Source organism: Microtus pennsylvanicus, chromosome 21 (assembly GCF_037038515.1).
Source record: "Microtus pennsylvanicus isolate mMicPen1 chromosome 21, mMicPen1.hap1, whole genome shotgun sequence".
NCBI classification, from domain to species: Eukaryota; Metazoa; Chordata; class Mammalia; order Rodentia; family Cricetidae; genus Microtus; species Microtus pennsylvanicus.
Genome location: NC_134599.1, coordinates 5,805,297 through 5,833,283, shown reverse-complemented (window position 1 = coordinate 5,833,283; position 27,987 = coordinate 5,805,297). Strand labels below are relative to the sequence as shown.

General features: G+C 45.4%; 1 protein-coding gene across 3 annotated transcripts; it reads left to right on the top strand.

Moving 5' to 3' along the window:
- The first annotated feature begins 17 nt into the window (after positions 1-17).
- Nub1 (negative regulator of ubiquitin like proteins 1) lies at positions 18-27,895 on the top strand. 3 transcript variants are annotated; one of them, XM_075954966.1, is made up of 15 exons: positions 18-262; positions 3,899-4,016; positions 7,674-7,841; positions 10,681-10,739; positions 11,501-11,571; positions 14,774-14,956; positions 15,122-15,210; positions 16,791-16,897; positions 20,504-20,687; positions 21,397-21,504; positions 21,988-22,140; positions 24,473-24,619; positions 25,350-25,445; positions 26,190-26,367; positions 26,522-27,895. In XM_075954966.1, exons 1-15 carry the CDS (start codon positions 192-194, stop codon positions 26,698-26,700), a joined length of 1,911 nt encoding a protein of 636 aa, XP_075811081.1. In that variant the 5' UTR covers positions 18-191; the 3' UTR covers positions 26,701-27,895. The 3 variants fall into 3 exon arrangements, with proteins under 3 accessions (XP_075811081.1, XP_075811082.1, XP_075811083.1); XM_075954967.1 differs by having other exon boundaries at positions 34-262; positions 3,886-4,016; XM_075954968.1 differs by lacking the exon at positions 18-262 and adding an exon at positions 336-485 and having other exon boundaries at positions 3,886-4,016.
- The last annotated feature ends 92 nt before the right edge of the window (positions 27,896-27,987 follow it).

The window sequence follows — 27,987 nt, the reverse complement described above, 5'->3', positions numbered from 1 at the left end:
CAGTCCTCCCCTCTACCATCTTCGCCCCGCCCCAATTTAGCCACGCCCACCCATACCCGCGTCTCCCCGCTCCTTCTTTTCCCACTCTTCTTTGATCCTCGGCCCCACCCCTCCATGAAGCCCCCGCCCACGAACCCGCCTTCCGGACAGCGCGAGGGGGCGGGGAGGGGGCGGGGCCGGCTTCACCCGGAATGAAAACAAACGGCGGCCTCTGCGGCATCCGGGCACTCAGCAGGTCGCTGCTGGCGCGGCGGTGGCGCAGGTAAGGCGACTGCGGCTGGCACCGAACGGGGCCTGGGCCTGGCTGCGCGGCCGAGCCGGCCGTCGGCGCGGCTGCAGCGGCCGGGTGGACGCGGCGGTGCAGGCTCGGGAGGGAGCGGGAGGAGGTCGCTGCGGGCCTGAGGGAGAGGGACACCTGCCGTCAGCCTGAGCTGCGCCGAGCGGGCTGCCCGGGGCTGACGTGCGCGGACTGCGGATCGTTGTGGGTGAGGACATTAGCTTTCTGGCCCCACGCTGTTCCTGCCTCCTTCCCTTTCTCTTACTTTGAAGTACGAGACCGCAGTTGCGTGTTATTTTCCTGAGAGGGAACATGTATTGAATGTGCGTGAGTCTAGGCGATCTGGATTTTACAGAAGTGAAATTGAAAATTTCAACGTTAATTCCTAACGTTTCACTTTCGGTTCTGAGCGCTGTTATTCAGGACGTAAATGTTTTCCACGTTATGATATGGAACACCCAGCGACAGGCTCCAAACTTGCATTTCTCCAGTTAAAACTGGGCTATTAGGTTTTCTTCCTTTTGACGTAACACCTGTCACTCTTTGTTTATAACCAGAACCTCATACTTTGGAAGAAGGTGGTTTAATTTAATTATTTTATTTAACTTTATTTTTTAGTAAACAGTGTCTCACTATGCAGCTCTGGTTGTCCTGGAATTCTCTGTGTAGAATATGCTGCCCTTGACCTCACGGGAGATTCTGCTTTTGCTCCCTAGTTCTGGGATTAAAGGCGTGCAACAGTATGACCAGCGACGACGGTTTTATTATTTTTTTTAAACGTTAAATCTTATTTAATACCCTGCGTGGTGGCTCACGCCTTTAATCACAGCACTAGGGAGGCAGAGGCGGAGGCAGGCGAATCTCTTGAGTTCAAGGCCAGCCTGGTCTACAGAGTGAGTTCCAGGACAGCCAGAGCTAAGTAATGAGTATTGGCTGGTTTTGTGTCAACTTGACAGAAGCTAGAGAATAAGGAGCTTGAATTGAAGAAATGCCTCCATGAGATCCAGCAGTAAAGCATTTTTTTGTTAGTGATAAATGGGGGAGGGTCCAGCCCATTTTGGATGGTGCCACCCCTGGGCTGGTGGTCTTGAGTTCTATATGAAAACAAACTGAGCAAACTTGTAAGCAGCACTCCTGCACAGCTTCTGTATCAGCCTTTGCCTCCAGGATCCTGCCCTGTTTGAGTTCCTGTCCTGACTTCCTTCAATAATGAATAGCAACATGGAAGTATACGCTTCCCAGCTTGCTTTGTGGGCATGGCATTTCATCGCAACAATAGAAAAACCCTAACTACTAAGACCCCCTTTTGTCTCAGAAAAAAGAAATCTTGTGTGATGCACACCTGGCAGTGTTAGAACATAGATTAGGGTTGTGATAACCTTATCTCTCCTTTTGTTAGACAGTGGACTGGGTACAGTCTGGGAGACTTGTTTTCAATCTTCTAAATAGCTGGTTGCCCGTAAATTATCCTTGCCATTCTCCTTATTACGTGGCAATGGTCTTTTTCTCAGAATTTTTTAGATTTCAGTCCTGTGTCTGGTAGGTTCAATGACTTGTGTTTGCAAAGCAAGTGCTCCTAAGTGCTGTTGTGCCTTGCTGTAAGGATTAGTGTGTGAGTGACCACACACACACACTGTTTATTCCATTCTTCATCCTAACGACCCGTTTCTCACTCTCAGATGGATCTAAACATTCTTTTAAAAGCATGGTTATGGAATAATTATCACCACACTTGCTTCAAATCAGGTGGATTATGTTCACAAGACTATGGAGTATTAGCCCTCCATACATAAAAAGAGAAACATTTAAGTTCTAATAATCCATACTTTTTTCCACTCTGAAATTCATGTTCATTAATAAGGAGTGAGTAGCCGGGCGGTGGTGGCGCACGCCTTTAATCCCAGCACTCGGGAGGCAGAGGCAGGCGGATCTCTGTGAGTTAGAGACCAGCCTGGTCTACAAGAGCTAGTTCCAGGACAGGCTCCAAAGCCACAGAGAAACCCTGTCTCGAAAAACCAAAAAAAAAAAAGGAGTGAGTAGCTTCCTCCTTGGTTTGGTTTGGCAAACCTTGAAACACTTCACTACACTGCCCACCTGCCTCCGGCACTCAGCAGCCTCCCCCACCCCTGGGAATAGTTGTACTGGTGTGGGATGCTGCCATAGCTCCTAAGGAGAAAAGAAGTTACATGCTGAAGACTTGCAGCAAGGGGTTGTGAGACAAAGTACAGAGTCCATTTTTGTAGGCAGATGGCTCCTACCAGTTCCGGCACTGGCTGGTGTTGTGGTTTTATAAACCTCGGGCCTGGGGTTTCCCAGCTGTAAAATGATCTAGCCACTGCTGCACTGAACAATAGATGGAGTTGTGTTATTGCTCTCTCAGATGTACCAGTGAAACAACAGCAAACCATGCAAGCTGGTGTGACGGTTCATGCCTGTCATCTAGGCACGGTGGATGCTGCGGCTTTGAACTTTGGGGCAGCCTGGGCTACAGAGTAAGACCTTGTCTCAACACAAAGTTAAAACCACAAAAACCAAAATAGTGTAGTGCTGTAATTTTTAAATTTTTATTTATTTTTTGAGAGGCTGACCTGGAACTCACATTGATCTGTCTCTGCCTCCCAAGAGCTTAAAGGTGTGCATCACCACACCTAGCTAACTCTCTTTTGTTTTCAAAGTTCAACTGTATAAACATTTATTACTGTAGTTCATAGTTCAAACTATCTTTTCTTTGTGCTTAATTACCAGAATGGTTAGCTTAGTCTTTGGTTTTAAGTTAAAGTAGCCCAGGTGTAAGAATTTACAAGCTATATATATATGGTTGCTTAAAGGTCTTTTAAAAAAATTATCTTTTATTTGTATGGGTGTTTTGCTTGTATGTATCTCTGTATATCAGAAAGGGCCCTTGGATCCTCTGGAACTAAAGTTACAGATGGTTGTGAGCTGCCTTGTGGGTGTTGGGAACCAAACCCAGTTCCTCTGGAAGAGAGCAGCCAGTAACCCCTGAGCTGTCTGGCCAGCCCCTTTCCTTACCTTTCTGAGAATAATAACAGGGTTAGAAATGGAGAGGAGAACACAGACCTAGCATGTGTAACATCTTGGTTTATTACTTTCTTCCACAGGAAACAGGGATATAAACTACCTCCTTGCTACATATTAGCAAGTTTGAAATAGATTTTTTTTTTTGGTTTTTCGAGACAGGGTTTCTTTGTAGCTTTTGGTGCCTGTCCCGGAACTAGCTCTTGTAGACCAGGCTGGCCTCGAACTCCCAGAGATCCGCCTGCATGAAATAGATATTTTTAAGCTGGATGTAGTGACATATTATGCCTTTAGTCACAGCACTAGGGAGTCATTGGCTGGTGGTCTACAGAATGAGTTCCCGGACAGACAGGGCTAAACAGAGAAACTCTGGCTGGGGTGGGGGGGAAATAATAACAACAACAACAAAAGAAACATTTTATATTGGCTTACATATAATTGGATACAGTAGCTTAGATTAAGCTGACAGAGGCACAGAGGGAACACTACTTTGCAGAACTCCTCAGTGGAGGAGATAATAATGTAAAGCATTTTATTTAAAATGTGATGTGGGTTTTATTATTGATTTACAGTTTTGCTTTCAAGGATGGCGCAGAAGAAATATCTTCAAGCAAAATTGACCCAGTTTCTAAGGGAAGACAGAATTCAACTTTGGAAACCACCATATACTGATGAAAATAAAGAAGTTGGTTTGGCCTTGAAGGTATTTTCCTTTTACTATATAAATCTTTGCAGTGTTACAACTTTCCTAGTGAATACTGTTCTGATGTCACCAGAAACTACCAGGCACAGCTGTGAACATTTTGAGAAATACCAAAGCCTTTAGTAATGAACAAATGTATTTTAAATTTAATTTTTAATTTTTTAAAAATTTAATTTTTTCAGCACTAAAGGTAGAACCCAGGGCTTCATCCATGCTAGGCAAGCTCTTTACCACCAAGCCATACCTCCAGTCCTAATTCCTGGCATTTCATTCTTATAAGAATGTTACCTGATTCTCCAGGTATTGTATTAACTGTGGCAAATTAAGTTATAAAGAGAAAAAGTTGATTTTGGCTCATGGTTCTGGAAGTTCCTCAAGCTTGAGTACCCCTAAAGCCTTGGCACTTTGTCAAGGGTCGCACACTGTGACACGCCTCAGGGCAGTGAGGACTGCGGCCAGTCTTATCAAGCACAGCACCCACCTCCATGCACAGCATGTACTGTTTCTGAGGAGAGCAAATGACTGCAAACTGGTCCTGGTTAGGTTAGTGTGCTCCAGCTTGTCTAAAATAGCTTACTGTGAAGTGGTGTGGAAGCCAGCAGCAACCACAGGCCCCTGCAGTTCACTAACCAGGTGTGGGTCAAATCACATCTCAGCATATCACCCAGCCGCACATCTCAGAGCATCCCCAGTGGTGCAGGCAGGACTGCGCATACAGGTTGACTGTCCTTGAACTGATGGTCCTCCTGCTTCAGCCACCAGAGTGCTGGGATTTTTGCTGTATACCAATAGATAGGTTCAGCTGTATTTATTTTTAACCCCAAATACATAACATTTTATCACTGTAAAACACGGGAATTTTTAAAAATAAAATACTTTAAAAATCAATTTCAGAGCCAGTAGGATGACTCAACAGATAAGGTCCCTGCCACCAAGGTTGAGGACCTTTTGATCTCCAGATTCTGCACGGTGGAAGGAGAGAACTGACTCCTGCAAGTTGTCTTCCTATGTGCACCACCCACACAAAAATAAACGTAGAAGAAAATCACTCTCTGAAAATTCTAATGCCCCCCTGAGCATGGTGGAGCAATCCTGCAATCTCAGCACTCAGGAGGCAGATAAGGGAGATCAGGAGTCCAAGCCCTAAGGAGTTTGAGGCCAGTCTAGACTACATGAAAGCTGTTTTAAATAGCCAAAACAGAACACCAAACCAACCTACCAACCAACCAAAACCCTAATACCTGGGAAGGGTATTTTTCTCTCCTAATAAATAGCAGGTCTCTCAATTAGGATTTCTGTTGTGAAGAGACACAATGACCACGACCAACTCTTATAAATGAAAACATTTAATAGGGGTGGCAGCTTACTGTTCAGAGATTCAGTCCATTATCATCAAGGCAGGGAGCATGGTGGCATGCAGACACACATGATGCTGGCTACATCTTGATCAGAAGGCAACAGGAAATGGACTGTGACATTGAAGCTTAAGCAAAAAAAGACCTCAAAGTTTATCTCCTCTGCGGGGAAACACTTCTTCAACAAGGCCACACCTCCTTCAACATGGCCACACCTCCCAATAGTGTCACTCCCTATGAGCTCATGGGGGCCAATTACATTCCGGCTGCTACAGCTGGTAATTCTGACATTGACTCAGCCAACAGTTCAACTTGCCCTTGATACTCACTACCCAGGCTTTGACTGTACAGGTCTCAGGGTGCACCCTCATGTCTAGTATGACAAGTATGCAGTCTCTGGGTTACCATCACTGACTGGCTACAAAGTACAGGGTTCCCATGTGTGACAATTTGCTACAATGACTCCGAACTTAGGCCAAGTTTAGGGATTTTAGTTTCCTGTGAGGGCTACAAGAGAGCAGATATCAGAGAGACAATGAGAAACCTGAAAGGGGCCTGCCTGGTGGGAGTCGATGTGCGCCATGTACATTAAAATGGCCACTTCCAGGTCTGGAGAGATGGCTCTGCAGTTAAGAGGCTTGCAAAGGAACACAGTTCAGTTCCCAGCACCCACATCAGGAGACTCACAACTACCCATAACTCCAGCTCCAGGGAATCTGTTGCCACCTTCTGGTCTCTACAGGCGCCTGTGTATGCATGCACATATACAAATATAAATAATGAAAATAAGCCTTTTTAAAAACAGCCCCTTCATCACTAGGTGGAAGGAATTTTAGTTGCATTGTATCTTATGAGGTCCATCATTCATCAAAGTATAGTTATGTAGCACAAGAGTATTCTTAAGTACAGATGTATAAAGAAGACAGTTTTATAAACCAGACATGGTGGGCATGCCTGCAGTTTTAGCACTCGGGGAGGTAGATGCAGGAGGATCAGTCAGGGTCATTCTAGGCTGGCCTCAAATTTGCTAAGTAGCCAAGGATGACTACATAGCAAATTTGAGGCCAGCCTAATATATGAAATCCTATCTCAAAGAATATATTTTTTTAAAAATATAGTAAACATCTCTGAAGTTGGTATATTCTTCCTGTCTTCTCCTGATGACTATTTAAAATGTATTATGACTGGGCAGTGGTGGTGCATGCCTTTAATTCTAGCACTTGGGAGGCAGAGGCAGCTGCATCTCTGAGAAAAGTACAGGACAGTCTCCAAAGCTACACAAAGAAAACCTCTTTCAAAAAATAAACAAAAAAAAAAAACAAATAAAATGCATTATGAGTAAAACTTTGTCACATATATAAATCCCTAACAACCAAATAAAAAAGGTTATTTAATCTGTTTTGATCTCACACAGTTTAAGAAATTAGAATATTTTTTCTGTTTTTAAATTTTTTTCCCATCCAATGACAGTGAATAGTTCACTATTTTAAAAAGTTTTTTTACATTTATTTTATGTATGAGTATTTTTACTGCATGTATATTTTTGTACCTCATGTGTGACTAGTGCCCTTGAAAGAGATGGCTCGGAGGGTAAGAGCACTTGGCTGCTCTTCAGAGGTCCCAAGTTCAATTCCCAGCAACCCCATGGTGGCTCACAACAATCTTTAATGAGATCTGGTGCCTTCCTTGCCAGCAGTACATTGTATGCTTAATAAAGAAATAAATCTTAAAAGTCAGAAAGAGGAAGAATGTTGGATCCCCTGGAACAGGAGTTACAGATGGTGGTGAAGTACCATGTGGGTGTAGAGAACCAAACCCTGGTCTTCTGTAAGAGCAACAAATGCTCTTAACCACTGAGCCATCTCACCAGCCTCCACAATTAAAAAAAATAATAATTATGTGTGTGTGGGGGGATGTTAGAAGTCAATATGGGGCTTGGTTTTCTCCCACCATGTAGGACCCAGAAGTTCAACTTAAGGCATCAGGCTTGACCTCAGGTGCCTTTACTTGTTAAGCCATCACTGCTTCTTAAAGTAATTTCTTAATATATTAAAGTTACAGGAGTCTCAGCCCTCCTTACTATCACCCTGGAGTAGTCCCAGTTCTCACTTTGCCTACAGAGCCTATTTTTATTATCTGTAAATGTTTTAATTTCTCCCTGAATCCTTCCTGTGAACGGAGATTGAATTTGAGTACAATAAAGGCCTCTGCTTGTCAGAGTTACGTTGTGTTGGGGATTTTTTTCTTTACTATTTTTGCACTGACACTCTGCTGAGCTACAGTCTCTGGTTTCTCCTCATAGGACCTTGCTAAGAAGTACTCTGACCGACTAGAGTGCTGTGAAAATGAAGTGGAAAACATAATAGAAGAGATCCGTTGCAAAGCCATTGAGCGTGGCACAGGAAATGAACACTACCGAACAACCGGGATTGCCACGATTGAGGTGTTTCTGCCTCCAAGACTCAGGAAAGTAAGTAGCTGCCCAGTGACGGAGACAAGCTTAGTGCTGTGACCAGGCTTTGTTTTTGGTTTGTTTGGTTTGGTTTTGTGATGAGAGGGCCTTTCTGTGTGGTCATGCTATCCTGGAACTTCATGTATAGACCAGACTGGCTTTGAATTCACAGATCCTCCTGCCACTGCCTCCCAAGTGCTAGGATTAGAGGTGTGTGCCTCAATGCCCAATGAGCTGCCGTTTTTGTAAATCTGCATTAGGGTGCTTAAGGAACTCCATGTGTTGAATGGTGGATGATGCAGACTTACTCTGGCACACTTAAGGTGTGCTTATTCAGAATATCACAGAAGTGGGGCAGGATGGTCCTGGAGTTCAAGGTTATCCTTAGCTATATAGTGATTCAAGGCTAGTCCAGGATACATGAAAAACAAAACAGTGTCACACGGCCAGTGAGATGGCTTTAGCAGATAAAGCTCTTACTTATCATCCAGCCTAATGACTGGGGTGTATTCCTCAGACCCATGTGGTAGAAGGAGAGCTGACTCCTACAGTTGTCTTATGATCCAATGCTCCATGGTGTGACTGTGCTAAAAAAAAATAGATGTCATTTTAAAAGTAAAATTAAAAAAAAATCTCATTCATGTACAGAGCTGTGTGCTAAGTTTGTACCCTTTCTAGTTTCATGCTTACGGATACTGAGATGTGGGGCTGGAGAGATGGCTCAGAGGTTAAGAGCACTGGCTGCTCTTCCAGAGGACCCAGGTTCAGTTCTCAGCACCCACATAGCAGCTCACAGCCATCTTTAACTTCAGTCCCTGGGTGGTCTGATGCCCTCTTCTAGCTTCACTGGGCATTGCACACACATGGTGCACAGGCAAACACCTATACATGTAAAATAAACATGAAATGAAATAAACCTTTAATGTCAAGAAGCCAACGTAGACAGCAGGTTTTAGAACCGTATGTATGTAGTAGGACACTCCTTGCTGGAATTCATCTTCTATGCTGATGGAGGGCGGAGGGTTAGTCAGCTGAGTATTGAACAGGGCTGAACTGACCTGCGTAGCCCCCTTGTCACGGGGCCTCATCCTTAGGTAGTACATGGCCGGTCTATTTTCCTGGGAGCACTTTGCGCCCCTTCTCAGGACCAAACAATATTGACCATTCTCAGAAGTGAAAGTAGGTGCTTCAAGACTTGTCATGGGCAGGTGAGATAGATGCTCAGCAGTTAAAATGCTTGCTGGAAAGCCTGATTTCCTTATGATTCCCCGGTATCCACATAAAGGCAGAAGGAAAGAACTGATACCACAGCGTTGTCCTCTGGCCATGGCACACCCACAAGCCCCTCTGCCCCATCACAACACACATGCACACATTTCTTTTAAAGGCAAGAAAAAAAACACTTGTATGTGGGCCTGGAGAGCTGGCTCATGTTAGTAAAAGTGCCTGCCATGTAAGCATGGGGACCTAAATTCAGATTCCTAGAATCCATGTAAAAAGCCAGATATGTAAGTGTTTCTGTAACCCTAGCCCTGGGTGGTATAGGCTTACAGGGTTGTGGATGGATCTCTGAAGCTCATTAGCTAGCGAATCAACGAGAGATTCTACTGAGAAAAAAAAAAACACCTGGATTCAAGGCTAGCCTAGTCTACCATGCAAGTTCCAGAACAGCAGGGCTACACAAAGAAACCATGTCTTGAAAAGCAAAAAAAGATAAATAAAGAAAGAAAAAGCAGAAAGTAATCAAGATACCTAATATCAGCTCCAGATTTCACACATGTACACCCACGACAACAAGTACAACCACCACACATTATAAGAATAAATTGAGTGGCAAGCATTCACCACTCATAATGGCCAAGGTAGAGACAGTTGAACTTACATCAGTGGATGTGTGGATAAACAGATACACCCACACCACAGAAGACTGCTGTTGGTACAGGTGTACAACACTAATAGCTTATGATATGAAACGAGCCTCAGAAACATGCAGAAAAGGCCTGACGCTATTATGGTTACGCTTCTGTGAAGTGCCCCAAACAGACAACTTTGTAGACAGATAAACTGTTGCAAGGCTGGGAAGAAGAGGGATGGGGTGTAGGGCATGGTGCCTGGTGACGGTGATGAGCGGGAATGTTCAGAAATTCCAGCAGATACCGTCTTCTCTTAAGGTTTGATTTTTATTTTATTTTTTTTAAAGACTACTTTTTAAAAAATATTTGTTTATTTATTATCTATACACTTTCCAGGAAATAGTGCTAGATCTCATTACAGATGGTTATGAGCATGAGCCACCATGTCGGTTCTAGGAATTGAACTCAGGACCTCTGGAAGAGCAGTCAGTGTTCTTAATCTCTGAGCCATCTCTCCAGCCCTTGATTTTTATTTTTAATTATATGTAAGTATGTGTCTCTGGGCTTGTGCATATGAGCAAATTATCCCCTCTTCCCACCGAGGCCAAGAGTAAATTGTATCTTCCGGGCCGGAGTTACAGTCAGGTATGAGCTACCCAAGTAGATGCTGGGAAGCGAGCTCAGGTCCTCTGTAGAAGTATTTATTTGCTCTTACCATTAAACCATTGCTCCGATTTCATGAACTTTGGTTATGATGATGGCTGGCCATGTGATGGGTCCCACTGAGCAGTCCTACCTATTGCACAAAGGGACACTCAAGTCACTTTGCCAGTCTGTACTGCGCTGTGTTCAACATGTTTCTCTGTACAGACAGTGCTTTGGTCCTTAAGTAGAACCCCGAGTTTATATCCTGGCAGCACTTCACAGCGTCACATGCCGGGTAGCAGTTCAAAGAGGTGTCACACTCAAGTATATTTCGTTTTGTCTCTTTTTGCAACAAACAGGACAAGAAAAGCTTGTTGGAGACCCACTTGCATGTCACTGGTAGAGACCTGAGATCTAAGTAAGTATCTGAGCTATGTCTCCCAATAGGTCTGCCCCTACCCTGGTTCATTAAATGCTCTCAAGCTGTTCTGTAAGCTAGGGAGCCGGTCCATCATCCTCTTATAGCCAAAGAAATGAAACCTGAAGGGTGGGACAAGAAAGAGGTCATGCTGGGCTCACATTGCTAGGTAAGAGGCAACATGGCTTTCTGAGTGAGAGGCCTGCTCATGGAGCTTCTTGGATGCAGTACGGCTTCCAGAGGGTTGTAACTTGGGGCCAACAGAAGAGGTGCCCAGCTTGAGTGGCTGATGAATGAAAGCAGGAGCCATCCTTGTACTGAGCAGAGCATTCTTTTTAGCACTGATTTCTTCTTGCAAAGGCCAACCCATGCGTTCTTCAGCTGATTGTCTTGTTTCTTTACCTTCTGGAGAATGAGGCAGCATCAGTCACTCAATGCCCACAAGTAGACAAGTATAGGATAGCTCTAGTTAGAGGTTTCTCGGAGAGGATGCTGGATAGTATGGCAAGGATGTTTTTGACTCTGCTCAGATGGACAGCCCTGTAGTCCTCAATTCGGAAACAAGTTTAGGAAGGGCTTGTCTCATGGCTTCCAGCAGCCGCCCACTGTACCAGCTTTATTGTAAAATCATGCTAGAGGTGGAAAGCCTGGTGTTTCTGAGTAAAAAGGTATAAAGTAGCAAAGTGGCCATCATGATCCAAGTCTTATGTAACAGATAAAAAATTTGCTTTCCTGCAGCTTATATTGTTTTTATTTTATAGAATAGCTGAAACTTTTGGATTTCAAGAAAATTACATCAAGATTGTAATAAATAAGAAACAACTTCAACTAGGTATGTCATAACAAAAGAGGCATCAGCTATATAAGTACTGGCTTTCTTTTTTTTTTTTTTTGGTATTTTTTTTTCTTGCTTTTCCTCTATTTGAAAATTTCCTGGCCTTGATGAATTTATTATCCAAAGTCGATTATGTTGAAAGTTTACCATAATGAAAATGTAAAGCAGAAAAGAACATTCCAATAAATATTCACTGTCCTTCTCTGGCTAGTGGGGAAGAAAGAAGTTCATTTCAGTCAGGTAAGATGTTCCAGAATGGAAATGTGTGCTGAGGGGAGGATCTGGGTTACTCATAGTTCTCTCTATGGGGAGAAAGCTGACCCTGAGAGAGACAGATGGACAAATCGGAGCGCTCTGCTTACTGAGTGTGGGTGGAGAGCAAATGAGCCATGTGAGTCTTCTAGCAGTGAACTCAGCCAGGGAAATTTTCACCACCCAGGGGAGCGCTGACTTCTTGAGGAGACAGTTTTGATTATATTAGTTGGGGGCTGCGTGTTTATCATTTACCGAGTCAGAATCAAGGTTGCTGCTGAATACAAGGCAGCCCCCACAAAAGCCCCACATCACAGACTTCTGCCCAAGATGTTAAATGCTGCTGGGAAGCCTGTGAAAATGAGCCTTGTTCAATATGGAGTTTGTCCTCAGAAGGGAGGCACTGTACTACAGAGCCTCAAGAACCTGAGCTTCACCTGTCTGTCTCTCCCTCCCTCCCTCCCTCCCTCCCTCCCTCCCTCCCTCCCTCCCTCCCTTCCTCCCTCCCTTCCTCTCTCCCTCCCTCCCCCCCTCCCTTCCCTCTTTCCTCTTTTTTTTGGGGGGGGGGTGGCTTTTCAAGGCAGGACTTCTCTGTGTGACTCTGGCTGTCCTGGAACTCACTCTGTAGACCAGGCTGGCCTCGAGCTCAAAGGTCCACCTGTTTCTGCCTCCCGAGTACTGGGATTAAAGGTGTGCACCTACCACCCTACTAGGTTTCATGTTTCTAAACAGCCTTTCTTTGTCTTTCAGCATCCCAGCTGTTTCTCTTGTGTGTTCACATGTCACAGCTACCTTCCGTTGACACCCCTTTTCTGTTCTGCTCATCACTGGACAGACATTTTTAATTTTAATGCTGCCAAAACCATTGTCTTACATTTTGTGTTTGTTGAAGAAGCTCTTCCCAAACCCAGGACCACAAGGGTATTCTCCACTTGAACACAGACCTCTTCCTTCATCCCCAAAGACTGAGAATCAGCTTGGCTTCCCTCCAGTGTCACTGCTAACGCCTGGTGGTGCTGCTGCCTTAAGAGGGCTCTGTCCTTCCTGCACCTGTTCTCTGCACTCTTCTACAGTGTTCCTCTTGTGATTTTTTTTGTTTTTGTTTGTTTTGTAATCTTAAAATCCAATTGGAGGGCTGGGTGATGGCCTAGTGGGTGAAATACTTGTTGCTTAGGACCTGAGTTTGGGTCTCTAGCACTCGTGCATGTTGGGTTTGGTGGCACACTTCTGCAACTCCAGTGCCATGAGAAAGAGATGGACAAATAAATCCCAGGACTCTTTGGTTAGCCAGTTTAACTGAAACAGTGGACTTCAGGTTCAGCAAGAGACCCTGCCTCAGGAAAGAATATGGAGGGCCTGGAGAGGTGGGTCAGGGGTTAAGAGCACTTAATTACTCTTGCAGAGGACCCAATTTCTATTCTTAGCACAGTTAACCCCAGATCCAGAAGATCCAATGGCACACCTGTGGTATACCTATATGCATACAGGCAAACTATTGATACATACCAGGTAAAATAAGTTAAAAAAAATGAATTATGTGGAGAAGCTTTTAAAGAATTCACAATGATGTGTGACCTTCACACCCACCCTACATAAAATCTAATCAGGTGGGCTGGGTAGTGGGGTGCACACCTTTAATCCCAGCACTTGGGAGGCAGAGGCAGGCAGATCTCTGAGTTCTAAACCAGTTTGTCTACAGAGTGAGTTCCAGGACAGCCAAGGCTACATAAACCCTGTCTCAAAAACAAGCAAACAAACCAAACAACAAAATTTAGTTAGGTGATTTTCTCTTCATGCCACCTCCTTTCTCCAGGTGGATCTTGATTTTTGGATTTGAATATTAGAATAGTTGTCATTTCTAAAAAAGAAACATAGGAAGGGGGTGACACTGTAGAAAAGTGCAGGGAACAAAAATGCAGGAAGGACAGACCCTCTTAAGACAGCAGCACCAGAAGCTGTTAGCAGTGACACTGGAAGAAAAGGTTTATTTATGTATATGACTTCTCTGCCCTCCTTCTGCAGACTAGAAGAGGGCACCAGATCTTATTATAGATGGTTGTGGGCCACCCATGTGGTTGCTGGGAACCGAACATAGGACCTCTGGAAGAGCAGCCAGTGCTCTTAACCACTGAGCCACCTCTGCCCTCAATATCATTTTTACTAGGTTTGTCTATACTGTTGGCTAACCTCTTCACTGGACTGGCCACTCCCCCTTGTTCTGTTCTGCGTTCTTCTGTGCCTGTTTTTGTTTCTATTTGTTAAAAGAGGAAACTGGCCAGGCGGTGGTGGTGCACACCTTTAATCCCAACACTTGGGAAGCAGAGGCAGGCAGATCTCTGTGAGTTCTAGGCCAGCCAGGTCTATAAGAACTAGTTCCAGGACAGGCACCAAAAACTACAGAGAAACCCTGACTCGAAAATAAAAAATAAAAAATAAAAAAAAGAGGAAACTTTTATTCTTAAAATATTGGCGGGTCCCGGATGGGCTGGCGGCCCCGCCATACGGCAAGCGGGCAGCCAGCCCGCGGCGGGTCCAGGGAGAGCCAAGCGGCTGCAGGAAAAACTTTTGTTTTCCTTTTATGCTGCCTGGCATAGTGCTCTCAAATATTTGTTACTTTAGTATGGTCTTAGGGTAGAGAGAAAGAAAACAGGAAAGAGGGAATGTGGCCCACTGCTCTCTCTGCAAGTGTGAATGCAGGTTCTAGAATTCCATCTTCCAGGCTGATGAAGTGACTTGGTGGATAAACAACATTGGTTGCAGAGCCTGATGGTTTGAGTTTGGTCCTAGAATCCCACATGGTAGAAGCAGAAAAGTGGCTCCTGCGAGTTGTCTACAAGCATGCACACACACACTCAAAAATAAATTAATAAAAAAAGGACTCCATTTACTGTAAGAAATGGACTGTTGCCCAGGAAGTTTGTGTGACAGGCAATTCTGCTGTTCCCAGGGAAAAGCCTTGAAGAACAAGGAGTGACTCACAATGTAAAGGCCATGGTGCTAGAACTGAAACAGTCTGAAGAGGATGTGAGGAAAAACTTGCAGGTAGAGGAAGAGGAACAGAATGAGGCAGAACTGAAGGAGAAACGCATTCAGAGGACCAAAAGGGGACTGGAGATTCTGGCAGAGAGAGGTACACAGAATTTTGGTTTGTTACCTCCCTCAGATACAACAAGGCAGCTCACAGAGTACCATGCCTCTTGTGGAGTTCCTCTCCACAGTATAGTGTCTCAAGTGTTATCTCTCACTTCTCTTCAACCCTGAGTTAACGACACTCCTATGGCTTTGTTTGTTGCAGCTGAGATGGTAGATCCGGAAACCATGCCTTACTTAGACATTGCAAACCAGACAGGCAGGTCAATCAGAATTCCTCCTGCCGAAAGAAAAGTAAGTATGGGCTGGGAGGTTGGCTGGGCTGTCAGAACAGAGGGCAGAGTCAGGCCCAGAGGCTTCTTAGAATGAAGATTTCTGATTAGGAATCAAGTTTATTTGAGGGTTTTGTTTAGTTTGGTATCTTTTTGTTATTTGAATTTGTGGTAGGCTTCACGATTTAAATTATTCTGCTTAAAGTTAAGAATTAAGAACTGGGCTGGGCAGTGGTGGCACATGCCTTTAATCTCAGCACTTGGGAGGTAAGGCAGGCGGATCTTTGTAAGTTCGAGACCAACCTGGTCTACAAGAGTTAGTTCCAGGATATGATCCAAAAGCTACAGAGAAACCCTGTCCTGAAAAATAAAACAAAACAAAACAAAAAAGGAATTAAGAGCTGGGCAGTGGTGGCACATACTTTGAATCTCAGCACTCAGGAGACAGGAGGATCTGTCTCTTGAGTTCAAGGCCAATCCACTATACAGAGCAAGTTCCAGGGCAGCCAGGGTTACACAGAGAAACCTTGTCTCAAGGGACTGGAGGGATGGCTCAGCAGGTGAAGGTTCTTAATTCCATCAGAACCTACATGGTGGAAGGAGAGAAGTGACTCCCACAAGCTGTCCTCCTGCATTCACATGCACTGTGGTACAGCTGTACCTGTATACATAGACATGCACACACAATACATAAATAATAATTAAAACTTAAAATAATAAAATGAGGTTTTAAGATGGACACGATGGTGGTACAAGCCTGTAATCCCAACAACGGGAGGCTGGGAGCCAAACCCTCATTTAGTATACAGTCTAAGCCATCATAACCTTCTGTGAATGGATTTGGAGGGCCAGCAAGATGGCTTAGCAGGCCAAGGCACTTGTTGTTGAGCTTAACAACCTAAGTTCCATCTCAGGAATGTGCATGGTAAGAAGAGTCCTGAAAGCTGCCTGTGACCTCCACACATGTGCTGTGGCATAAATGTACACACACAAATAAATGTGAAAAAAAGTTGTTTTGGAAATGCTAGCATTGTCAAACATCTCAGAAGTGTGTGGTGATAAATAACTGCTTGTGAAGGTGGAGGATGGGAGACTGACACAGGAGTATCTTGATAGTAAGAGACCCCAAACAAAAAACAAAGCCACAACCAAAAATGAGTGTTTGATATACTCGGTTACTTATTTGGACATTCTTGCTACGTAGCTAAGGCTGGCCTCCACCTCACAGTCCTCCTTCCGGCATCTCACAGGCCCACACTACCAAAGCTGCATACTCCTTAGAAAGGCCATAACAGTTGCTGGCTGCTCATCCTCTCCAGGCTTGTAGAAAATTAGAACCAAATCTAGACCAGCAGATGGGTAAAGAAAAAGCTGATAAAAGTGAGGGTTGATGCTACTCAAGACAACAGACATGTTGACTTGATAATTTGGCTTTGTTGCTTCAATGAGAGAAAACTCTATAACAATTAATTTGGCTTTTTAGATTGAGTTGTTTTGTTCTGTCTTGTTTTTCATTAGTGCTGATATGCTTCTTAATTTGTTTTATTAATGCTTTTCTAATTTTATTTGAAAGCTGTTTTTAGAATTCCAATTCTTTCCTAGGCTCTTATGTTAGCTATGGGATACCATGAGAAGGGCAGAGCTTTCCTGAAGAGGAAAGAGTATGGAATAGCCTTGCCGTGCCTTCTGGATGCTGACAGGTATTTCTGGTAGGTACTTTTGTATTCATCTGATAGTACAGTAGGGAAAGCTCCAGCACCCTCCTACCTATAACTTCAGACTGATTTTTCACTCCACAGTAGTTTCTGGGAGTGAGGGGATAAGGCACACATCAGTCTGTGGTTGTTTCCTCTTTTGTATTTCTTTCTTTTCTTTCTTTTAAGTCAGGGTTTTTCTGTGATGCCCTGTCTGTCCTGGATCTCAGTCTATAGACCAGGCTGGCTTTGAACTCAGATCTGCCTGCCTCTGGTACTGGAATTAAAGGCATGTGCCACCAAAGCCCAACCTTCCTCTGTATTTCTAACTCCATCTATTTTTACCCTCATATGTAGGCTCTCCACCCCCAGTATCCTGCCACCAGAACTGTCCATCACATGGCTCCGCCTCTTCTTGGGAGTGGTGTTGGTGCCGATGGTGATGGAACCACATGGCACTGCACACTGAACCACATCGCACTGCACACTGAAGCACATGGCACTGCACACTGAACCACATCGCACTGCACACTGAACCACATGGCACTGCACACTGAAGCACATGGCACTGCACACTGAACCACATGGCACTGCACACTGAAGCACATGGCACTGCACACTGAACCACATGGCACTGCACACTGAACCACATCGCACTGCACACTGAACCACATGGCACTGCACACTGAACCACATGGCACTGCACACTGAACCACATGGCACTGCACACTGAACCACATCGCACTGCACACTGAAGCACATGGCACTGCACACTGAACCACATGGCACTGCACACTGAACCACATCGCACTGCACACTGAAGCACATGGCACTGCACACTGAACCACATGGCACTGCACACTGAAGCACATGGCACTGCACACTGAACCACATGGCACTGCACACTGAAGCACATGGCACTGCACACTGAAGCACATGGCACTGCACACTGAACCACATGGCACTGCACACTGAAGCACATGGCACTGCACACTGAAGCACATGGCACTGCACACTGAACCACATGGCACTGCACACTGAACCACATGGCACTGCACACTGAAGCACATGGCACTGCACACTGAAGCACATGGCACTGCACACTGAAGCACATGGCACTGCACACTGAACCACATGGCACTGCACACTGAACCACATGGCACTGCACACTGAAGCACATGGCACTGCACACTGAACCACATGGCACTGCACACTGAACCACATGGCACTGCACACTGAACCACATCGCACTGCACACTGAACCACATGGCACTGCACACTGAAGCACATGGCACTGCACACTGAACCACATCGCACTGCACACTGAACCACATCGCACTGCACACTGAACCACATGGCACTGCAGACTGCGCAGTTTGACTGTCACTCTGCAGTCACTGCCGGATTGCTGTCTCATGAACTGTCAGTTATGCTGAGGTGCAGTGTTCACAGGAAGAAAGTAAAATGCCTGGCTCCTTTTACCTTACTTCCTAGTTTTCAGATTTAGTTGGTTCCTCAAAGGTAACCAAACCGAAGTTTGCTTTTTTTTCTTCATCAGTATTAACTGGTGGAGCCCAGAGTGAATTCCATTCTCTCAGCGCTTGAGAGGTTGAAGCACAAGTTGTAGGCCAGCCTGGGCATCTCTACAAGCTCTTGTTTTCAGGGGGATATATATCTATGTATGCACACATTTTTAACATGGACTTTAGCACATCTACTCTGATGTGCTTCATACATGTGTGCTTAGTGTCTCCGTCTTTACTGGCTCTGGTGTCCTTTTGACTTGGTGCTTTTAGTCTCTGCAGTTTCCCAGAGTTTCTAGTTCCTGTTCGTGGAAATAGTACTTAGAGAATGTTAATTTGGGCATGTTGGACACTTGAGACAGACTTGGTTCTGGGAAATGGACAAGAGTAAACAGCCTATGGGTGAACTTTCTGTTTTGTGAATTCCCATGACAGTCATCTATATGAGTACATTTTTTATGCTTATGATAGTTTTCCAGCTGCAAAGGTCAGTGCTTTTGGGTCTTAAATGTATAAACCTCAAGCTAGCTTATTACAAAGAAGAGATTTATTGTCCCAGATGTTTGAAAGAAATGGGACAAGGCTGGGAAGAGTGAGAAGGTGGTCTGGGGCAGGGTCTTGCCATGTATGTCCCTCTGTCTCTGCTGCTTCATTTGCTTCTTCTCTTCTGAAGCAAACGCTGCAGACTCTAAGCCAAGTCCTTAAAATCAAAGAAAAGTTTTCACGTCTTTGCATACTTGTTCCTACCTCGTTAGCAGAGAAGATTTTAAATATGTGTGGAGGGGGAGACCGCCATAGTGAACTTATACAGGCTCACAATCTGCTTTAGTGGATAGCAAGAAATAGTTGGTCTTGATTCTTTGTGAGCCCTTTTTGACCTTTTCTCCCTGGACAAATAATTTAAATGATTTTCAGATCTCAGATCCTCATAGAAAACAATCACATCAGTATCATCATCAGTTCATGCTACATCGATACATCATAAGTATCAGGTGTAACAGATGCTATTGGTGCCTTTATTAAAGTATAGAGTCATCTCTCCTTTGTGGTCACGAGTGCACTTGGTGATCCACTTCAAGAGCAAGGTGTACTGGCTCATGCTAGAAGGTTTAGCCTGTCACCAGTCGGCCCCATTGCTCTGCCATGTCCCTTGTCCCTGCTGCTTTGTGGTGCAGTGTTCGTCTTGTCATTGCGGAGGAAAAGAATAGTAAGGTGATGACAGGCAGTAGAAATCTTCCAGTATGACATATAGAGATTTGTGAGAGATGGAGAAGGCGTGAGAACTATGCCAAGGCACATGACTGTACTTGCTGAAAAGCAATAATAAAACAAAGAATGACCTTTTAACCAACTTTTATTGAAAAAAGACCCTTAGGTTAAGGTTATCATTCTTTTTTTTTTTAATTTATTTATTTATTAATTATGTATACAATAGTCTGTCTGTATGTATGTCTGCAGCCCAGAAGAGGGCATCAGACCTCATTACAGATGGTTGTGAGCCACCATGTGGTTGCTGGGAATTGAACTCCTGACCTTTGGAAGAGCAGGCAATGCTCTTAACCACTGAGCCATCTCTCCAGCCCTAGGTTATCATTCTTGAATCTAATTCTTTTTACACATTATTTGTACTCTCCTGGCATGGAGAACCTTGCTACTGTTTCCCTAATTGGGTCCTCAGCATCAGTATTTCCAAAGAAAAAGACTCCTGTGTCGTGGTGATTGTAATTCCTAGCCAGGGCTGGAAGCCACTATGTCTGGGCCAGATGCCGCCATGCTGCTATTGAGAATCCTGATTTCTCTTTATTTATCCCTTCAAAATTTTATTATTTTAAATAAATGCCCCATTAGAAAAGAAAAAGACTCCTGTGTCGTGGTGATTGTAATTCCTAGCCAGGGCTGGAAGCCACTATGTCTGGGCCAGATGCCGCCATGCTGCTATTGAGAATCCTGATTTCTCTTTATTTATCCCTTCAAAATTTTATTATTTTAAATAAATGCCCCATTAGTTAATCCTACAAATGCAGCAAGAGCTGGAAAGCTTTCTGGGGACCACAAAGTGGCTGAAGGGCTCCACATTGTCGGCTTTCTTGTCCTGCAGTGAGTGCAAAGAGCTGCTGGACACTGTGGACAACTACGCGGTTCTCCAGCTGGATATTGTGTGGTGCTACTTCCGCCTGGAACAACTGGAGTGCCTGGATGATGCAGAGAAGAAGCTGAACTTGGCCCAGAAGTGCTTTAAAAACTGTTATGGAGAGAATCACCAGAGACTGGTCCACATAAAGGTACGGAACTTTTTTTTTTTTCGAGACAGGGTTTCTTTGTAGCTTTGGATTCTGTCCTGGAACTGGCTCTTATAGACCAGGTTGGCCTCAAACTCACAGAAATCCGCCTGCCTCTGCCTCCCGAGTGCTGGGATTAAAGGTGTGCGCTGCCACCACCCGGCTGTGATTGGTTTTCTGAATCCACTTCTGGGCACAACTACTCCTGTCCAGGTGTGGAACTGCTGCCAACAGTGATTCATCTGGGCAGCAGTGTAAAACCAAGGCTTGGTTTCCTGAGTCTGGCTACGTTTAATTTTATTTTATTGGTTTAGTTTGAGACAGTTTCATGTAGCCCAGGCTGTCCCTGAACTCCTGATCCTCTTGCTTCAGCCTCCAGAGTACTTGGATTACAGGTACACACCACTTGTGCAACTTAGTCTCGCTGTGTCTGTGCTGGTTTTTAAAGTCAGTTTTCACAAACCCCTGCTCTCAAGTCACCCAGTCTATGATTTATTCATGGCCTATAGTGGTTGGAGATAGGTGTCTGACTGGTTCCTTCCATGTGGAGGAGGCACTGCTTGGGAATCTTCACACTGACAGTCACGATGCCGTGGACGGTCTAGTCTGTCACTTTGTTCCTGTGGAGACATGGGACAGTTACACAGCAGTGAGAGTGCTGCCCTTAAATTAGAAATAAGACAGCTTATTCTTTTTTCTCCAACAACTTTAGGGAAATTGTGGGAAAGAGAAAGTGTTGTTTTTAAGACTCTACCTGCTTCAGGGGATTCGGAACTATCACAGTGGAAATGGAGAGGAGGCTCGGGAATATCTCAACAAGGTAAGTAAGGCTGCTGTGTCTGCCCTCACCTGTGCCCCTGTGAGTTGGCAGTGGAGTGCTCTGTGGTCGTGCTCAGACTGACCCTTCAGGGCCCTGCACCTCCCTCCCATCCTCCCACACACAGTGTGAACACTTGTATCTGGGAGGGTTCAGGCAAGATGCTGCAATAAGGACATTTCAAAATGGCAGTGGCTTTATTGGGTAAAGTTTCTGCCCTGCTGTCTAGCATCTAGCTTAACGCAAGGAATGTACTACAGTCGCTCAGACCCTCCTACAACACTCAGCCTGCCTGGTTATGCTGGTAGGTTGTACAGGCAGAGATGGTGTTGTTGTTTGTTTTCATTGCTGATGGTTAGACAAGCTTCCTTCAGTCAGAATCACATGCAGCAGTTCTCACTGTGGCCTCACTTCTGGCTTAGCGCTGCTAAGCTTTGATGTTGCTACTGTTGTGTGAGTCTTCTGTTGCTTCCTGTTTGTTTGTAGGCACGCCAGCTCTTTAAAGAGCTGTACATTGATCCATCAAAAGTTCACAACTTGCTGCAGTTGGGGTTCACTGCCCAGGAAGCCCGGCTCGGCCTGCGGGCTTGTGATGGGAATGTGGACCATGCAGCCATTCATATCTCCAACCGCAGAGAGGTAAGTTTCCACTTCTTTCTTCAGCACCTGTGAGGCTCGGACCCTGTGAAAAGGTTAAGAAACAAAGACAGTACAGCTTCTTTTCTGAATGGGGTAGGGTAGGAAAAGACCAGAGAAAATGCCAGAAGACATTTGAACGAGAAGGGACTCCAGATCAGGAGAGCAGGAAAACATTGCCTTCGCTTTTGTTTGAGACAGGCTCATATAATCCAGGTTGGTCTCGAACTTGCTGTAAACCCAAGGGTAACCTTGAACTGCTGATCCTCCTTGCCAGTAACTGAAGGCTAGGATTACGGGCATTCTCCACACACACTTTTCTGCAGTGCTGGGGATGTAACCTGGAACTTCAAGGATGCTGGGCAAGCATCTGTCAACAGGACTGCATCACCACCAGACTGTCTTAATCACATCAGTTTTGAACCAGGGCAGCTTCCTGTCACAGTGGCTAGTTAAACCAGCAGGCTTCTCTCAGGATCTCACTCGATACCATATTGTATTTCTGGACATTATTTCAAAGGCAACTACAAACAGTCTGTGAGGCCACAATGCTAGTTTTGGATTGCTTTCTTGCCTGGAAACATGTCAGATCAAGAAACAAGGTCTTTTCTTCTTCTTTTTTTTTTTTTAATTGATTTTTTTTATTGAGCTCTACATTTTTCTCTGCTTCCTTCCCTGACTCTCCTCTCCTCTTCAATCCTCCCCAAGGTCCCCGTGCTTCCAATTTACTCAGGAGATCTTGTCTTTTTTTTACTTCTCATGTAGATTATATCTATGTAAGTCTCTCTCTTAGTGTCTTCATTGTTGCCTAGGTTTTCTGGGATTGTGGTTTGTAGGCTGGCTTTCTTTGCTTTATGTTTAAAAACCACCTATGAGTGAGTACATGTGATAATTGTGTTTCTGTGTCTGGGTGACCGCACTCAAAATAATGTTTTCTAGCTCTATCCATTTTCCTGCAAAATTCAAGATGTCGGGTTTTTTTGTTTGTTTTGTTTGTTTGTTTGTTTGTTTTGCTGTGTAGTACTCCATTGTACAAATGTACCACATTTTCCTTATCCATTCTTTGATCAAGGGGCATTTAGGTTGTTTCCAGGTTCTGGCTATGACAAACAAAGCTGCTATGAACATAGCTGAGCACATGTCCTTGTGGCACTATTGAGCAACGTTTGGGTATATACCTAACAGTAGTATTACTGGGTCTTGAGGAGGGTTGTTTCCTAACTTTCTAAGAAATCACCATACTGACATCCAAAGGGGCTGTACCAGCTTGCATTCCCACCAGCAATGCAGGATTGTTCCCTTTAACCCACAACCTCTGCAGCATAAGATGCCATCAGTGTTTATGTATGGTGTAAGATGGAATCTCAGAGTTGTTTTGATTTGCATTTCTTTGACTAAGGATGTTGAACATTTCCTTAAGTGTCTTTCAGCCATTTTAGATTCCTCTGTTGAGAGTTCTCTGTTGAGTTCTTTGTAGATTTTGGAGATCAGACCTCTGTCTGATGTGGGGTTAAGAATGAAGATCTTTTCCCATTCTCTAGGCTGTCGTTTTGTCTTGACTGTGTCCTATGCTTTATAGAAGCTTTTCTGTTTCAGGAGGTCCCATTAATTGTTTCTCTCATTTTCTGTCTGCTGGGGTTATATTTAGGGAGTGGTCTCCTATGCCAATGCATTCAAGTATACTTCCTATTTTCTCTTCTATAAGGTTCAGTGTGGCTGGCTTTATGTTGAGGTCTCTGATCTATCAAAGAAATGAGGTCTTAAAGCTGCAGTCATTTATAACAAGCTTACAAAAGAGTTTCAGAATTCTAGTGTTGGAAAGGAGGGACCTTGTCTCATCCAGTTAGTTGTACAGCAGAGAACTTGAGGTCCAGAGCGAGCTGGGATTTGCTGTCAGTCTTCTCTCAAAGCTGGCATAGTCTCCTAGGGCTTTCCAGCCAGACACTCTTCTTGTATGGATCCCATTTCCCAGGGTAACCCTGAAGCACAGCAGTTCGTGGACCACAGAAGGGGCAGAAGAAACTCTTCTGCCATGGTGTTCTAGCTGCTTACCTGTGGGAGCCTCCAACACCTCAGCACATAAGAACCTGTCCATTCTTATGCTGGATACTAGGTTCATGAGGTGCTGGGCTGATGCTGTTTCCACTCCTGATCTCAGAGCCCAGCCCTAACCCTGTCTCTGTGTCCCTTGCCTCTTTTCTTGGCAAGGATAGGTAGGGGTCCCTTTTTGCTTAGTTGTTCACCAACCCAGAGACCTTGCGACACCCTGCAGAACAGAGCCTCAGATTCCTGTGCTGCCTCCAACCCTAACTCAGAGGGACTTGTTTTCCTAAAGGAACTGGCCCAAATAAGGAAGGAGGAGAAGGAGAAGAGGAGACGCCGCCTGGAAAATATCAAGTCCTTGAAAGGAATGGGCTACTCCACACATGCTGCCAAACAGGCCCTTCACCAGGCCAGAGGCAACCTGGACGACGCCCTGAAGGTAATGCTTCTAGGCTTCAGTCTGAGCAGCTGGCTGCACCCCACTGGTCTGCCTCCAGGCTGTTTCCACAGCCTTCTTGTGCTCTTCCTATATCTTTGTGTAGATGGGGTTGCACGTGCACCCATCTTTTCCCCATCCTCTGCTTTGTGTGTGTGTTTTATGTTTTTTTTAACAGGATCCCACTGTGTAGCCCTGGCTGTCCTGGAACTCGGTATGGAGACCAGACTGGCATCAAACTCAAGAAATCTGCCTGCCTCTGCCTCCTGAGCACTGGGGTTAAAGGTGTATGCCAGCATGCCCAATTTGTATGTAATTAAAAATGAGAATGTAATTTGACTATGGCACTTGAGATTTCTGTGCTAGGCAAACATGAAAAGCACATTAAATTCTAGCCATCTGAAGAAACCAGTGAGCTTGAACAGTTAGTTTCAGTAGGTCCTGCAGCTGGGGAGAAGTCAGTCAGAAAGAACTTGTCTTGTATGAGGACCTGAGTTTGAGCCCCAGGGCCCAGGTTAAAATGCTACATGTGGTGGGGCACATGCTAGTACTGGGGCGTAGAAACAGGATCCCTGGATTCTAGCCAGCCAGTTCCCTTTCCTGCTTCAAGGTACTCTCTGCACGGCCAATGGTGACATCCTACACTCATCTGTCCCTCTAGTGGACAGCTCTGGGCTGTACACCTGCATGTAAGAGACAGTCTGTGGAATAAAGGGTGTCCCTGTGCTTTCAGATTCTCCTCAGTAACCCCCACATGTGGTGGTTACAGGACTCAGACTCTGAAAACAGCAGCCATCAAGCAAGTCCTTCCCAGGAAAGCATCGACCAAGTGAGTGCCAGGCGCTGCGTCTTACCGTGGGCAGGGCTGGCTGGGATGGGTAGGATGGTGGCAGGATGGCGTGTGTCTGCTCTAGTGGGACGGATGTGGGTAGAGGGATCGAGTGAGGCACTTCTGTAGGAAGTAAAGGGTCCCAGCACCTAGAGAGAGAGGCCAGCCTGAGTTCAGAGCCAGCCTGGTCAACATAGTAAGTTCTAGGTCAGGGCTATTCAGTGAGATTCTGTCCCCTAAAAACAGCAAGAATGATGGCCTGCAGCAGGAGGTACCTTTGCCTTCACTTCTCGGTTGTCCCTTCCCATGTTCCACCGCTCACATCAGTCCTGTTTCTCTGCCTGGGACCTAAGAGGATGTCACTATCCCGTGACACTCAGCCCACCTTGAGCCTCATGAGTCTTCATCCACACAGACTGCACTGTAGCGTGTCCCACATGCTGTGGCCACGTAACCTGTGGTACTCATAGTTAGATTTTCATGGCACTTGCTTTCAGCACCATGGTGGCCAGTCCTGAGGTGAGTGCCTAGCCCTGTTGACACCTGGTCTTCAGAGCCCTTTCTGCATGGCCTGGCATCTTCTGGGACTGAAGAGGATGAATGCAGCATTCTGTAATTATAGTAACCTAGGAAGCAAGGTTGTCCTAGCTGGGCTGTGAGGTGACAAGAGCATGGATGTGGGGGTTCACATGGCAGTGCGAGCTGAGCTCACGGTCACAGTCCTAACCCTATGATCTCTCCTAGCTGGTGTACATGGGTTTCGACACAATGGTGGCTGAAGCAGCGCTGAGGGTATTTGGAGGCAATGTCCAGGTAGCAGCTCAGACCCTTGCGCACCATGGAGGAAGCCTTCCTCCAGACCTGCAGTTCTCAGGAGAGGACTCCTCCTCCACAGCGTCCACATCCCCGTCTGACTCTGCAGGTAGGTCTGACGTATGGATGCCTTACTGATAGATAGCTGTACTCTGCCAAGTTTGAGCTAACAGCAGCTGTGAGCCTAAGGTAGAGGCTAAGGCGCTGTCAGGGTTACAGGAGAGTCCTGTGATCTGCTTATCCCTGTGGTGTTTTCATTGCAGGGACCTCTAGTGCCTCAACAGATGAAGACATGGAGACAGAGGCTGTCAACGAGATCCTGGAGGACATTCCAGAGCACGAGGAGGACTACCTGGACTCAACTCTGGAGGACGAAGAAGTCATTATTGCCGAGTACTTGTCCTATGTGGAAAGTGTAAGGTCTGCTGCAAAGAACAACTGAACAGAAATTAGTGCTACATTTCTGCCTATAAATCTGTCGTTGCGAATGGTCGAATGCAGCTCTTCTTTGCGTTCCTCTTGCTTTTCAACGATTTTGCTCCGAGTAGGCTTTTTCCTCAGGTACAGGGACCCAGCATAGTGAAGAGAGGCTTTGTTGGGAAAGACGGTCTAGAAAAGGGGATTCCCTGGCTCTGCTGTTTCCCTTCTGCCTCCCAGTCCGCATCTCTAACCCTGTCACTGTCAGTTTTCCATCAGGACTGAGGAGCAGGCTTTCCAATGGAGGCAGGGTGGTCTGCAGAGAGACGGGGACTCTGTCTCCTGTCTGCCTCTCGCTAGCTCCCTGTCCTGCTGCTGCCCTCCCCCGCCACTGCCTCTGCTGTGCAAGCTTACATCAGCCCTTGCTCACCCTGCCGCACCCCTTGACTCTTCATTCCAAGTGCTGTGGGCGCAATGAGATACAGGCCGCAATTCCACACCAAATGGTGGCAGATACCTTGATCTTGAAATGTCAGTGTTCGTGTTCTTAGATCAGTAAAAATCTGTACTTAAAATTCAAGGTTGCAAATCAGAGTTTCTGTAAATTCTGAATTCCTCATACAAAGTGAAAGTCTCTTATTAAATCGAAGTTTTAAATGCTAACCGAAACAATTTTTTAGTTTACATTTTTAAATTGCTGTCAGAGAAAACTCACTGATAGCTAGAAGACCTGAGTCTGAGATGTGCTTTCTCAAGTCTCTTGTTGGGTTTTCTATAGCTGGGTCACAGAACTGTTCCTAGAGGGGCCTGTCGGCCTCTGGTTGGTTCTTCCTGGGTATGGACCGGATGGATAGCCTTCTGGCACCCAGGGCATGGCAGCAGCCAGGTGTGGAATGAGTCAAGTACCACTGTGTCCCTGAGACCCTAGGGTCTCAGTTCACCTGACCTTGACTAGGCTGAACAAGTAGGATTGTTTCTTGCTTTTTTTTTTTGATTGCATATATTTATTTGGGGGGTAGGGAAAACATGTCATGAAGAAAACTGGGGTTCAGAAGACAACATGTAGGGATTTGTTCTCTTTCCACATGTGGGTACCAAGGACTGCACTTAGGTTGTCAGGCTTGGTGGCAAGCCCCACTCCCTGATGAGTCATCTCGTTGGCCCCCTTACTATTCTTTGGAAGTGGATGATATTGATGGAAATAAACGTGTAGAACACAATTGGATGTCTTTGGCCTAGCTGCAGTGAGTTGCTTCCCAGTTGTTCACACGATCATTCCATTCTGTGTGTTGGGGGTGAGTGGAGCATTACC

What these genes read in the sequence shown, in the direction of transcription:
- Nub1 (XM_075954966.1), top strand. Translation starts at nt 192, where the DNA reads ATGAAAACAAACGGCGGCCTCTGCGGCATCCGGGCACTCAGCAGGTCG. An exon ending in CTGGCGCGGCGGTGGCGCAG is followed by an intron (nt 263 to 3,898) that starts GTAAGGCGACTG and finishes TTTGCTTTCAAG; the next exon opens with GATGGCGCAGAAGAAATATC. An exon ending in TTCCTCCTGCCGAAAGAAAA is followed by an intron (nt 15,211 to 16,790) that starts GTAAGTATGGGC and finishes ATTCTTTCCTAG; the next exon opens with GCTCTTATGTTAGCTATGGG.